Raw genomic sequence first — 14,388 nt, 5'->3', positions numbered from 1 at the left:
GAATCCACGAAACCTTTGCAAGGGCCGACCGTTCCAGGAGCCTGTGCCACAGATCATCCTGACGACGGACGCTTCTCTCCAGGGATGGGGAGCGCATGTACTCCACTACACTGTGCAGGGACTATGGACGCATCAACAAGAGAAGATGCACATCAATGTTCTGGAACTGATGGCAATCTTCATGGCACTAAAAGCCTTCAAAGTACATCTGTGCAACAAGGTCGTGTTGATCCGGACGGACAACATGACGGCAATGTACTACATTCAAAAGCAGGGAGGTACACACTCTCCGCAGCTGTCTCATCTGGCTCAGAGCATGTGGAAGTGGGCCATTCAGAGGAACATCTTCCTCATGGCAGAGCACCTCCACGGCAAGGACAATCAGATGGCGGACCTGCTCAGCAGGCACAGCCACCAGATGCACGAGTGGGAGATACATCCATCAGTTCTCCAACCGTACTTCCGAAGGTGGGGTCATCCAGAGATCGACCTCTTCGTCACAAGGGAGAACGCAAAATGCCAAAGCTTCGCCGCCAGGTTCCCACACCCACAGTCTCAGGGCAATGCGATATGGATGAACTGGTCAGGCAAATTTGCGTACGCTTTTCCCCCAGCACCTCTGATACCGCTGGTGGCACGCAAGCTCAGGCAGCACTCGATGACTCTCATCCTGGTTGCTCCAACGTGGACTCGCCAACCATGGTACACCACGTTTCTAGAACTGTCCGTGGTACCGCATCAGAGGCTACATCTCACACCCAGCCTTCTAACACAGAGCCATGGCGACATTCAGCACCCAGATCCGCAACAGCTCAACCTGGCGATCTGGCTCCTGAAGTCCTAGAATTTGGCTACCTACACTTACCTTCCTACTGTATGGACATCATTCGGGAGGCAAGAAAGCCCATCACCAGAGCATGCTATGCGGCAAAATGGAAGCGGTTTGTCATTTATTGTGCGGAGCACCACATTAACCCGCTGGATGCTTCCATTCAGAACATCATCTGTTACCTTTTCCATCCATACAAGTGTAATCTGGCCTATGCTTCCATTCGCATTCATCTGTCTGCAATGGCCGCTTATCTCCAAAATAGGCAGCACCTCTCCCTCTTCAGGGTGCCTGCCATTAAGGCTTTTAAGGGCTCAAATGAGTCATTCCGCCACGGACTCCACCAGCTCCTGAGTGGAACCTCAATGTGGTCCTTACCAGGCTGATGGGTCCTCCCTTTGAACCACTGCATTCCTGGGAGATTCAGTTCTTGACGTGGAAAGTGACTTTCCTCATAGCAATTACATCGCTGAGGAGGGTTAGTGAATTGCAAGCCCTCGCTATCCAAGAGCCATTTATTCAAATTCATTCCAACAGGGTAGTGCTTCGCACTAACCCTAAGTTTCTACCCAAGGTTGTGTCTCAATTTCATATCAACCAAACAATCGAATTACCTGTTTTCTTTCAAAATTCTGAGTCACTGGCGGAGCGGATGCTCCATACCCTTGACGTTAAAAGGGCCCTAATGTATTACATCGATAGGACCAAGGATTTTAGGAAAACTAAGCAACTCTTTGTCGCCTTTGCACCACACCACAAAGGTAACCCTATTTCCAAGGCTGGTATTGCTAGGTGGATCGTTAAATGTATCCAGATCTGCTATCTGAAAGCAAAACGTACTCTTACCATTCCACCAAGAGCCCACTCCACCAGAAAGTTGGGGGCCTCTATGGCATTCCTTGGAAACATTCCTTTGGAAGACATATGTAGAGCAGCCACATGGTCTACCACACACACATTTACTAAGCATTATTGTGTTAATGTGCACTCCAAACAGCAGGCAGCTGTAGAGCAGGCTGTTCTCAAAACACTTTTCCAAACTGCTGCAGCTGGCACGGGCGTCCGCCGCTAATGGAGGGACTGCTATGTATTCTATGCACAGATATGAATTCAGCAGCCCACATGCCTCGAACCGAATATGCTACTTACCAGTATGCATCTGTTCTTGGCATGTAGGGCTGCTGACATTCATATCGCCCGCCCTCCTCCCCGGCGCCTGTAGCAGCTGCAGTATTCACATATACTCATAGCATGGTCATCATTCACTGAGTTTCACTCCATCTTGGCCACAATGGCTAAAAACAATCTGGGGATGGAGTCGATGCCCATGCGCACAGTAGTCCAGGGGAGGAGCCACCTATCTCGTGATACTTCGAAGACTCTTCCAGGACACCAATGTGCAATCATCCCGACCCAACACTAGGCGGCGATCTATGCACAGATATGAATGTCAGCAGTCCTACATGCCAAGAACAGATGCATACTGGTAAGTAGCATATTCGTTTTAATAAGTTAGGGGACCGGGACATTTTTGCATCACTTCTGACCCCCAGTTAGTCATAATGATTCATGCAATCCAACGACATTCCATAGATTTTAAATGTATTCCTTAAATTGCTTTTGTAATTTAGAATCATTTACAGTGTTTTTGAGGTGTTGATCCGGAGGTCCGTTACTTTACATTGGTCCCCGAATCCCTTAAGGAGTGTGTGCATTGGCCTCAATCCAGAGAATGTTCTATGAAACATGCATTGCGGGGTCCTTGGTGGGGATATTTAAATTATTGTTCCCTGAAATCCTGAATGAATCCTTGACATGAGACTACACTAGTCTCACTGCATATCGTTCCTCAACCTATGTAATGCATGGTCTGAAATGGTAAAGCCACAGCTTTGGTTATGTTGCTCAGAATGTGTTGTTTGCAAAACCAATAAAAATATTTACCAGTAATATAGGTAAGTAAATACAAAATTTGAGTGGGTGTTCAAAAATGGATCGGTGGGACGATCTATATAAGTGCACTGAGATGTCCCTGTGCATGTGTTCCATTACTTAGCTTTCAGATAAAACCTTTCCCAAATAACATAAACTGCTTCCACTGGACATAGGGACTTAAGGTACGAGTTTTGCAATCATGTTTGAATGTTCTGCCTAATGGTATCATAAATCTCAATGTTGTTGTTCATACCATGACCTATTCGTTTTCCAGAAATTGTTTCAGTACTCATAAAAGAAGAGGACGAGGTTGAATCAATGAACCTTCAGGGCAGCGAGAGAATAGAACATTTCGACATTCAAACAAGTGAGTAAATCAAACTTGTTTAATTAAAATTAGAGGATGGCATATTCAAATGGATTGTCTGTCCTACGAAACCCTCACTTCACCTGATTGGGTCCCAGTATGTCATGTAAATAAACCAACAGGACCTTATCTCAGTTATTAGCTGTGCCACATATTGTCTAAGTATAACCTTCAAACCTCACTTGGTAAATGACACAGCAGCTGTATCACAACAGCTAAACACCATAGTGTCCGCACAGTGATTTCCAAAATTTTACTCTGAGCATGGTGCTAGATTTACCTTCAAACGCTAGAACGAATGGGTGCCTATGCCAAAAGATAGCACAAAATCCAGGGAGGAGAAGACGCAAGTCTGAATCATTACCTATGGAAAGAGATAGAAAGTAAGGGCAACAGCGCAGCTGCAAAATATCTAAAGCATTCCATAAACTCCTTGTGCCTACAAGAAGCCTGGAAGTGCAGCGGGTCCCACAACACCTTCAAACAGCTAGTCAACAAATCAGTAAGATCAATCTCGTTAATAGAGGACAAAGCAAGCCTAGCCAACAGGGCTCATGGTTGGATTGTTATCCAAAACTACACCAGCAGCTTCTGCCGAAGCTATTTAGGAGTTGGGTTCACCAGGCGTACAAAGGAGAAGTTCTTACGCCTACGGCTGGGCTTACTTCCATCACAAAATCATCTCCCCCCATGGAAAAGGCCCCAAGCGACAACGACTGCCGAAAATGCGGGAACACAAAAGAGGACATCCTGCACTTAATATGCACCTACAAAGGTTTGGACAAAGAACGCAGACATCATCTAAAACGTCCCTAAATAAGCTAGGAATAAGAACATGCCGGCAGGCGGTCAAGGCTTACTTTGATGTAAAAAACATTCAACTTTCAAGCCATCTTGTCAAATTCTTGGAGATAGCGGAAATGAAACAAGAATGACAGAAGGCGGGAGGAGCCAAGCTCGCGACCGTGATGGCCGCACTGTAGCTCGGCTCCGTCAACCTTCCTGCCTGAATCGTAAATCCTGTACTTCATCCTGCCCCGAGAAGACGCACTCGACGAAATATGGAAAGGTGAAAGGCTGCTTGCACTCACCGTCTGTCCCGGGAGCTCCTGGGTGCCGCGGACCTCGAGCTGTGCCCTTGTTTACTCTGGAGTCTCCGTGGCGTGCAGGCCGGGGACTCGGCCGCGACGGTCGGCTGGAGCGGGGTATCAACGCCGACCCCCGGTGGAGGAGAGGAGTCAGCTGAAGATGCCATTGTGCGGTTGAACCGGTGACGACTGACCGGGCCCGGTCTGGTGGCCCGGGGGCTCAGCTGCGGGGCGTGGCCTGCCTCGGACGGGGGTTGACCGTACAGGAGGCTTGTCCCCCTCTTTGTTGTCCTGTCCGGCCACCTTTTTAGCCCCTCGCCCGGATTCGGCGGGCGGCGTCCATGAGACGGTGGCGCCGGCGACCCCTAGTGTCTTGGTGGCCCATCTTTCTGCACCAAGATTGTCATTAGTGGGACCAGGCGAGACTCCGCTGGGCCTTCTTTGACGGCCAGGTCCGGGGTTGCGGGACGGAGCGTCCTTGTTGCATCGACAAGATGGCGGCCGGTGCCCCGGGTCTCGGACCGGTTGGAGGCGGCGAATCTGATCTGTTGACCAGCACGGTGGCTGAAGATTGTGGGAGTGAACCCACGATTGGCGATGTCCTCGCAGCCCTGTGTTCCTGGCGCGCGACCATGGCCTTTGACGCAGCTGTGCAAGATAAAGGTTTGGCCGCCGGGCTTGTTGGGCCACCCCCCTTGTATGCGGCCCGACTGAGAGAGTGTGCTGACTTGTCTCTCACGGCTGTTGAAGGAAATGCGCCCGCCGTTCATCTGAGAGTTCATACGTCTGTTGCCTCGAGTCCCCAGGAGGTTTTGACTGTGGTGGACGTGGGTGAGGACCCCACGCCAGGGTCCGTCCAGGGCAGTCTGGCCGGAGTACTTGGCGGCTGTCTGACTCGAACTGCTTTGGAGGGGTCCCACGGTTGTTCCATGGGGGACACTTCCCCACTTTGGTCGGCGGGACTGCACCTGTGCTGTTTGCTTCTCCTGACATGGCTCCTCGTCAGTTTGGGCTGCTGCCGCCATAGTTTGCATTACTGCTCGAGACTGGGATCCCCTGATTTGCATCCTTGGCCTGCCTTGATCCTCTGTACAGTCCATGTCGAACTGCTTGCTGTATTCTCCTTTATTCTGCACTAAAGTGGTGATCATGAGAGGACAGGGGTGAGAAAGGCTTGACTCGCCTGACTGCTAATTAATGTACGGAGATGAGGACTGCTCGCAGCTGAATCAGTATGACCAATTCCCTTTCATGTTCCTGACGTTTATTTATTTATTTATTTATTTATTTTTAGAGTTTTATATAGCGCGAACTTGAACCGATTAGGTTATCAGAGCGCTTTACATAGAATCAGTTACGTTACATAAGAAACACATTTCTTTTTGTTCTAGTGAATAGGGTTATCTCTTCACACGGGGGAACTTGAACCGATTAGGTTATCAGAGCGCTTTACATAGCACCAGTTCCGTTACATGTTATCAAAACACTTTACATAGAATCAGTTACGTTACATAAGAAACACATTTCTTTTTGTTCTAGTGAATAGGGTTATCTCTTCACACGGGGGAAGGGATACACCTGGCTATACTCCAACAGTCACACAGGCGACTAGTCGTTAAAGCTATATCTCTAAACACAGGGAGGGGATACACATGGATACAATCTAAAAATCACATAGGATACTAGTCAATAGAGTTATCTTCTATCTACACAGGAGGGATATGACTGTAAATACTCTAAGGGTCAAATAGGAGTGGTGGAGAGTACAAAGGTCCACTGCAAACGCTAGTGATAAGAATCAACTACATACACATAGGAAGGGAAATGACTGGTTAAACTCTAAGAGACGCATAGGGGTGGTATATGGTGTAAGGACTTCAGCGAATACCAAAGCTTAGCATTATTGCAATAGGTCAAAGATGCAGTCACAGCATAGAGGAGGGGTGGGTGGGATGCAAGGTGTGAAGGGAAAGGCTAGAGTCCAGCGAAAACTGTCCGAAAACAGCAGCAAAGTGTCATTCAGGATAGCACGCAAGTCGAGAAGTCCAGGAGAGAAGGTGGGAGCCCAGGAGGCGCATCGCCATCTTGGACTGTGCACTGGGTTCGTCCGTCGCGGGGGGCTTTCGTGTGACAGTTCCCGTGGTGTGCCCCCTGCGAGGTGTGAGGGGTAACGTGTTCGGTGCGTTGGAGTATGGTACCGCCGAATACAGGGAGGGCACCGGGAACCCTTCTGCGCTGGTGCTGCGCCCCAGGCTGCTCCGCAGGGCCATCGGCGAACAGGGCACCTCGGAGTCCATGCAGGGGTGCCCGTATATCGCTCTGTCAGTTAAGTGTGGAGGCCGATGCCAGGAGCAATTCAGGTCTCTATGGTGCCATGTTAAGGTCAGGCTCCATTTAGTGTGCCTCGTCGCAGCCGTCCGTTTAGGAGCAGCGGGGGATCTTTAAGCAGTCCCACCCTCAGCCAAAAGTCCAATGACTCACCCGGGACACGAACCATCGGCTCCCGAGCCGCAGTCTCGGTCGTTCTAGGCAGCGCGGGTTCCGGGCGCCATTTTGAGGTCAGGCAGTCTTGGAGAAGGCAATAACCCTGCTCGAGCGGTTCCCGGTGTATGTCAGTAATCCCCTCTGCCTGGGATTGAGGGAGTAGGCTCTTCACCGGCCGTCCGCTGAATGGGGATCACCGCAGGAGGCCCCGGAGTCAGGAGGTGAGGCGGGACCGGGACGCGAGGAGCAGGGGGGTCGTTCGGTCGCCGTCCGGGCTCCAGAACCGTCCCGCAGAGCCACGCCAGAGTCAGTGTTGCTCCGAAACAGCGGTAGAAGCCGGCGGCGTCGGAAGAGTCCGCTGCGGCTGCCCCGCTACAATTCCGAGTTCAGTGGCCATTCAGTTTGAGTCTGTGTCGATTTCGTTTCGATGGGATTTCGAATTGTGCTAAGGCGGGGGGTGGGAGCTGAATGTTCGACTGCATATCTCCTCTCCCACTGGTTTTTTCTTCCCCCTTCGTTTCCTCTTTTTTGTCTGTAGTGTTCTTTTCTTACTTTCTGATTCTTCTGTATTTCGGGTTCTACTTAGGACGACAGGCACGCTGCCGGGGGGGTAGGCCGTAGCCTTCTGCAGGGGTGCAGGGTGGTGTGGGTGGGGGGGGTCTCTATATTGCTCGTTTTTTCTTAGTTCTATGGCTCTTTTGTATCACTTTATCGAGGCGCTGTATCCGTGCGCGTACCCCATGGGATGTTGGCTGGCAGTGTAGGACATGACTTCTTTGCGTTAAATGTTGATGATAGTACTCTTACACGTCTTACGTGCCTCGTCCCCGACTGTGGGTCTCTAGTATTGTGTGCTCTACTCACCGTGGGGCGCGCACTGTGGCGCTGCGCTCTTTCTTTGTTGTCTTTCCCATCCCTTCGTCTACCCTTCTTTTCTTTTTTCCCTTATCTTTGGGTTAGTATAGTGGATGGCTATCTTTGTATTGCTGCTCTGACTTCTTTGAATTGTACCAGCACATATTCAAGTGGTGACGGGTGGACGGTGGGCAGCGGTGGGTACTGATTCGAAATGGGGAAACTATGCGTTGCCTTTGCCAATTGTTGCCATTACTTCCGATTCCCACTGCTCCTTTGTGCTGCCGCTTTACCAACTGCCCGCCATAGTAATTCAGATGTCAACAGCTGCAATTGATCCTGCTGTACTTCCTATTATATCATAAAATTAACCTTCTCTTATGGAAAGGGGCGACCACTCGGTCCCCCCGAACGTATGGCGGAGTACCACGATCCCCCCGGGAAGCCATCTTGGGCGGGAGGCGAGTCTCGGCTGGTATGCCCGAAGCGGCGTAGCCGGGGCGCGCCTTTTCCCGCCCTAGAGTGGGTTGGCCTAGACACTGACGCGGCTGGCCACGCCCTTGGGGCAGGCAGGGGCGGGTTTACGCCCGCCCTGAAGACGGATAAAAGGAGAAGCAAGATCAGAAGGCATCCTCTTGTTCCTGTGCTCTGAAGCTGCACCTCCTCGCTGCACGTGTGCTCGAGACGGAACGAAGAGCCAATTTTGAGCGTTGTAATCGTTCTTGTTTGTTTTTCAGATACTCTGTTGGAGAATGCCGAAGAAGGCGGGAAAGCGCATGACTACTGACCAGATGCTGCGCGTTCTCATGAAGGAGGTGACCGACCTAAAGAGGCGAATGGATAAAGACGAGGAAGGAGGGCCGAAACGTCCTTTGGCGGGAGCAGCCCCGGGAGGGAAAAACAAGAGGCCCAGGAGGGGAGCAGCTGGGGGAGACAACCCGGGTCCCAGTACCCCGCTCGAGGCACCAACTCCCGTGCCGGAGGAAGGGAATCCGATCCCCGTTGTGGTCACCCCCGTGTCCGGGGAAGATATGCCGCCCGAGCTGGCAGCACAATTAGCAGCGTGGTTGGGAAAAGGTAGCGAGGGCACCATGGCTGTCGACGCACAGGAGCTGATGAAGCAACTGCGTGAGTCACGGGAAGCAGCGAAGGTGTCCACGCCGGCTGCCGCTGTAGAGAAGCCACAGGGGACGGGTTCAGTAGCAGAGGCAACGTCCGGTGCAGGTAAGTGGCCATTGCCGATTGCGAGGGATGAGTCAGCACCCTCTCGTAGGGAAAAGTTGGGTCAGCATGTTCCTTTGGCTATTAAAGAGAAGATATGGGCAGGGGAGTACGTAAACATCTTCTCGTTGCTTACTGATCACTATGAGATGGAGCATGTTAAGGGCCAGAAGGATCTCATGCATCCGAGTGTTTGGCGCGCAAAAATGGCCGCCTTTAAGGTAAATGAAAACATTGGCAATTGGGGCCAAGCGTGGGGGTTTTTTACATCGATCTTGGGGGAACGAAGGCCCGATCTGTTACCCGAATTGCCGATTTATCAGTCACGAATCATGGGGTACTCGGTATCACACGAGGGTAATCATTGGTTCTGCTATGATAACCTGTTTAGAAAGGCTAAAGAACATGATAAAAACTTAACGTGGGATTGTTATGATTCTGTGTCATGGTCCAAAATGAAGGATACTGGTATGTTAAAATTGCCATTAGTAGGGAGTATCGTTGGCGAATCCTCCCGCCAGTATGCGGGGACGCCCTTTCGGTCAGGTGCGGGTACCGACAATTACTTGAGGCCTGCCGGCATTACAGGAAAAAGGGGGGTTTGTTGGAACTTCAACAGGGGTAAATGTACTAGGCCCCAGGGATCGTGCAAATTTAGACACGAATGTAGTGGGTGTGGGCAATCATCCCATCCTGAGTCCACGTGCAGAGCCAGAACGGGTGATAACGGGGGTAGAGGAGGCGCCAAACAGGTCTAACATAGTCCGAGGGGCGCCTTTACCTACCCCGATTGATACCTTGGCAATGATTCCTTGGCTCAGTGAATACCCGGATCGTACTTCTGCTGGGGTGTTGCGGAACGGGTTTTCTTATGGTTTCCGCATCCCAGTGGGGGACTTTCAAGGTGCAGCAAAATGTAAAAATCAGCTATCGGTCTTCCAGCATACGACCGTGGTACAGGATAAGATCAGGAAGGAGGTTACTCGAGGTCGAGTCGCCGGTCCGTTTAGTGTACCACCGGTTCCTAACTTTGTTTGTTCCCCTTTAGGTGTGGTCCCAAAGAAGGACCCGGGTGAGTTTAGGCTGATACATAATTTATCAGCCCCACGTGGTCTTTCCGTAAACGAAGCGATAGACCCGGAAGTGTGTTCGGTGCGGTACGCATCCTTCGATGAGGCCGTAGCCATTTTGAATCGCCTGGGGCCCGGGGCGCTGATGGCAAAATCTGATATCGAGTCAGCGTTCCGGTTGCTCCCGGTACATCCAGACGATCAGCGTCTCCTAGGTTTCATGTTTCAGGGTCATTATTACATGGATAGGTGTATGCCGATGGGGTGCTCTATATCTTGTGCCTATTTCGAAAAATTCAGTAGTGTTCTACAATGGGTCTTCACAAGGAAGACGGGTTTCCAAAATGTGATGCATTACCTTGATGATTTTTTGTTCCTGGGGGCAGCCGGGGATCCGGAATGTGGGCAGGCTTTGGCGCAATTTTGTGTCTTGATGAATCAGTTTGGCGTGCCATTGGCACCAGGTAAGACTGTGGGGCCTTCCACTTGCCTCGAGTTTCTGGGGATCGAGTTAGACTCCGGAGAAGGTTGTTTTCGTTTACCAGCTGACAAAGTGTCAAAGTTCAGGACATCCCTGCAAATGTGTATAAGTGGACCTAAGGTTAAGCTGCATCAATTACAGCAGTTAGTTGGCCAGTTGAATTTTGCCCTGAGGGTTATACCAATGGCCCGCCCCTTTTCCCGTTCGATTGCTCAAGCCATGGTCGGCCTGAAGGAGGGCCATCATCGCACGAGGCTCTCGGCAGAGGTCCGCCAGGACATGCGCATTTGGTTGGCATTTCTGGCGGATTTCAATGGTCGAGTCGTCTGGAACAAACCGGCCGTGTCCTCTGAGGAGCTGGGGCTGTGGACAGATTCGGCAGGGAGCATAGGTTTCGGTGCCATCTTCGGCACAAGATGGTCTGCACAAAAGTGGCCGACATGGTGGCATGACAGTGGACTGACAAGTAACATTGCTTTCCTGGAACTTTTCCCCATCTTAGTGGCCCTGAGAACTTGGCCCGAAGGGTTCAAAGATCACTCTGTGGTATTTTGGTCTGACAATATGACCGTGGTCGAGTGTATCAATAGTCAGGCAGCACGATGCAAATGGATTTTGAGACTGCTCAAGGAAATTGTTTTACTGTGTATGCAATTGAATGTGCTATTCAGAGCAAGACATGTCCCAGGGGTAATGAACCAGGCGGCTGATGCACTGTCTCGTTTTCGTATGCAGGCTTTCTGGGGTTTTCTTCCCACAGCGGACCCGGAGCCGGCACCCTTTCCCGAAGCTCTCTGGTCTCTCAGTGCCCCGAACTTCGTAACCTCGTGGGAGAGAGTTTAGCACCCAGGACGAGGAAGGCATATGAAGGGGCGTTCCGGTCCTATTTAGCCTTTTTGGGGACTGATAGAGAGGAGCTTTGGGGCCAGGAGGAGTGGGTGGTAAATTTTCTGATGTCCTTACATCTGGTCGGGAAATCGGTGGCCACGGCTCAGAGGCATCGGGCTGCCATTTACTTTGTTGCTAGGGCTCATGGGATCCATGACCCGACAGCGTCTTTCGTTGTACAGAAAGCGCTACGGGGGTGGCAACGCCTTGAGGGTCGCAGAGTAGACGAGAGGCGCCCGATAGGTTTGGATAGGCTGGCCCAGTTACTATCCAGACTCCCTGCTACGTGTTCATCTCAGTTTGAGACAGTGTTATTCCGAGCCGCTTTTACGCTGGCATTCCATGGGGCTATGCGGGTAAGCGAACTAGTGGCGAGGAACAAGCAGGATGTGACAGGAGGACTGTGCCAGGAGCACGTCCAGATCAGAGGGGAGACAATGACGGTCTCATTTGTCAGGTCCAAGACCGATCAAAGTGGGATGGGTGACTGCGTAATCATACGCAGGATTCCCGGGTCCTCCATGTGCCCGGTAAGGTGTCTAGAAGATTATTTAGCACGAAGGGTGGCATCATGGGGGGGGGACCTTGTTGAGACACGCTGACGCCACCCCACTGACAAAGTTTCAGTTTCAGCGGGTGCTTGCGATGTCGATTGCCGCTGCGGGCTTGAACCCGGGCGAGTTTGGGACCCATTCCTTTCGGATAGGGGCTGCTACAGAAGCTACAGCCAGGGGTCTGAATGTTGAACAAGTTAAACGGGTGGGGCGTTGGTCCTCCAATTGTTATAAAAGGTATGTGCGGTTGCACATGTTGTGAAGCTGTAACAATGTACTCACGCTTCTTGTTTTTGTTTGGTTTTCAGTTGCGCAAGCCTACGAGGCGGGGCGAACTTTGCAGTCGACCCAACACCGGGCCAGCGGTCAGACATCACCGGCTGTGAAAAAGGAGGTGTGGGTCGTGGGCCACTCATACGTGAGACGTGCCGCAGACGTATTCAAGGCAGGTGATATGATTCACGTAGCTGGGGAATACGGGTACAGTGTGTCCTTCTACGGAAGAGGCGGTCTCTGTATTGACCAGTTTCAATCATTTTTTGAGGGTTTGCTAGGGCGGACGAGGTCACCGCCGTCTGTAGTCATAGTACATCTTGGGGGTAATGATTTGGTCACCACTGGTAGACGACTTCTTCTTGAGGCGATGCTTTCCACTGTAAGTTGGTTAGCGAGGAGAGTTCCAGGGTGCACAATTGCATGGTCCCATATGATCCCACGAAAAGTGTGGCGGGGGGCTATTTCGGTTCCTGCTTTAAATCATTCTGTTAGAAAGCTTAATAACAAAGTGAGTAGGCTGTTCCGTTCCAAGACACTGCATTCTATTTCGCATGGGTGTATTAATGATGACAGTATGTATTTGGGGGATGGAGTGCATTTGTCTCGGGTGGGGAATGAGTTACTCATAGGAGACTTCTTAGCATGGCTAAAAACGTTACACCATGACCTTTAGGTAGGAGTGTTGTGGCGGGTCCGGATAGCCGGTCAACTATCCGGCCTGTGGCGGTAAGGTCATGATCGGTGAGCACTAATTGGAAGATCCCTATGAGTGGGCGTCACCCAGCACGGATGGGAGCGCTCGGGGGAGGTGGCCATTGGCCCCTCAACGGGGAGGCGGTCCCTTCTAAGGATGGGTCGCCGAAAGAAAAGGAAAGGCGGTCAAGGCCCCTTCCTGGGTAGGAGGGGTTACAGCCCCCTCCTGGGGAATTTCCCGGGGCCAGGACGTCTGCGACGGCAGATGTGGTAAGTTGTGTGGGGTTTGGGGGGGGGTCTACGCTACCTTCTAGATACCTCACACGAGTCCTCGTACGACCTCTAAGTGGCGTCGAGTTTTATTGGGGCCCCCGTCAAGTCAAGGGAAATTGGTAATTGCACTTGAGGTACGCCTCTGGGCCGCCCCTCACAAGTGAGGGCGATATTTCTGGGTTAGGGATCTTGACACCGGTTACGACCTTGCCGTTGGCCCTTAAACGTTAGGATGTACAATTTCAAAATTTCAAGTAAATGTTTTGTAGGATGTTAGTTCGGCTAGGAGAACCTTTGTATTAGAGAATCTGTTAAGGTTAGCCAAACATCGCAATGTGGTAATGAAATTGTACATAATATGAAACTGTTTATTTAATGTTTTAATTTTGTTTCATATTTTAATAAATACGGCCGGGAGGGTTACTCCCTCCCGTCTTCCAAAAACTTCAGAACTGTTTCCGGTTTCCCATCCTTGGGGATTGTGTTGAGAGGGGGTGGCGGGTATCTCAGCCATATGGAAAGGGGCGACCACTCGGTCCCCCCGAACGTATGGCGGAGTACCACGATCCCCCCGGGAAGCCATCTTGGGCGGGAGGCGAGTCTCGGCTGGTATGCCCGAAGCGGCGTAGCCGGGGCGCGCCTTTTCCCGCCCTAGAGTGGGTTGGCCTAGACACTGACGCGGCTGGCCACGCCCTTGGGGCAGGCAGGGGCGGGTTTACGCCCGCCCTGAAGACGGATAAAAGGAGAAGCAAGATCAGAAGGCATCCTCTTGTTCCTGTGCTCTGAAGCTGCACCTCCTCGCTGCACGTGTGCTCGAGACGGAACGAAGAGCCAATTTTGACCCACCCACCAGCCCCTGAGGACAGCAAGTGGTTTTTTGAATAAAGTTGATGGATAACTCTGATTTTCGTTTACAGGTTGTGGTATTATCGTGATGATTTTGAGTATGTAATAAAGAATGGTCGATTTGTGTTACGTTTAGCAAATAAAGAAATTCTGCTTTAGTGTTCATTGGTAAGCATGCTTTTAATAAAATTGTAGTTGCTACTGTCTTTTTAGTTTAGTCATTTAGTTAGCATTGTCGTATTTATTTTGGTCGGGCGGTAAGGTCATGATCGGTGAGCACTAATTGGAAGATCCCTATGAGTGGGCGTCACCCAGCACGGATGGGAGCGCTCGGGGGAGGTGGCCATTGGCCCCTCAACGGGGAGGCGGTCCCTTCTAAGGATGGGTCGCCGAAAGAAAAGGAAAGGCGGTCAAGGCCCCTTCCTGGGTAGGAGGGGTTACAGCCCCCTCCTGGGGAATTTCCCGGGGCCAGGACGTCTGCGACGGCAGATGTGGTAAGTTGTGTGGGGTTTGGGGGGGGTCTACGCT

General features: G+C 51.3%; 1 protein-coding gene across 2 annotated transcripts in view; it reads left to right on the top strand.

Annotated features, from left to right (window-relative positions):
- The window catches only part of LOC147703510 (uncharacterized), a 172,481-nt gene that overhangs the window by 133,112 nt on the left and 24,981 nt on the right, over positions 1 to 14,388 (top strand). For both annotated transcript variants that reach the window (XM_086931879.1, XM_086931878.1), the window contains exon 10: positions 3,039 to 3,131. In XM_086931879.1, coding sequence (XP_086788005.1) covers positions 3,039 to 3,131 — 93 coding nt within the window. The remainder of the gene's footprint in view (positions 1 to 3,038; positions 3,132 to 14,388) is intronic.

This window comes from Lissotriton vulgaris, chromosome 7 (genome assembly GCF_964263255.1).
Source record: "Lissotriton vulgaris chromosome 7, aLisVul1.2, whole genome shotgun sequence".
Taxonomy (NCBI): domain Eukaryota; kingdom Metazoa; phylum Chordata; class Amphibia; order Caudata; family Salamandridae; genus Lissotriton; species Lissotriton vulgaris.
Note: the sequence above shows the minus strand (reverse complement) of the source record. Positions and strands in the feature narration are given on the sequence as shown.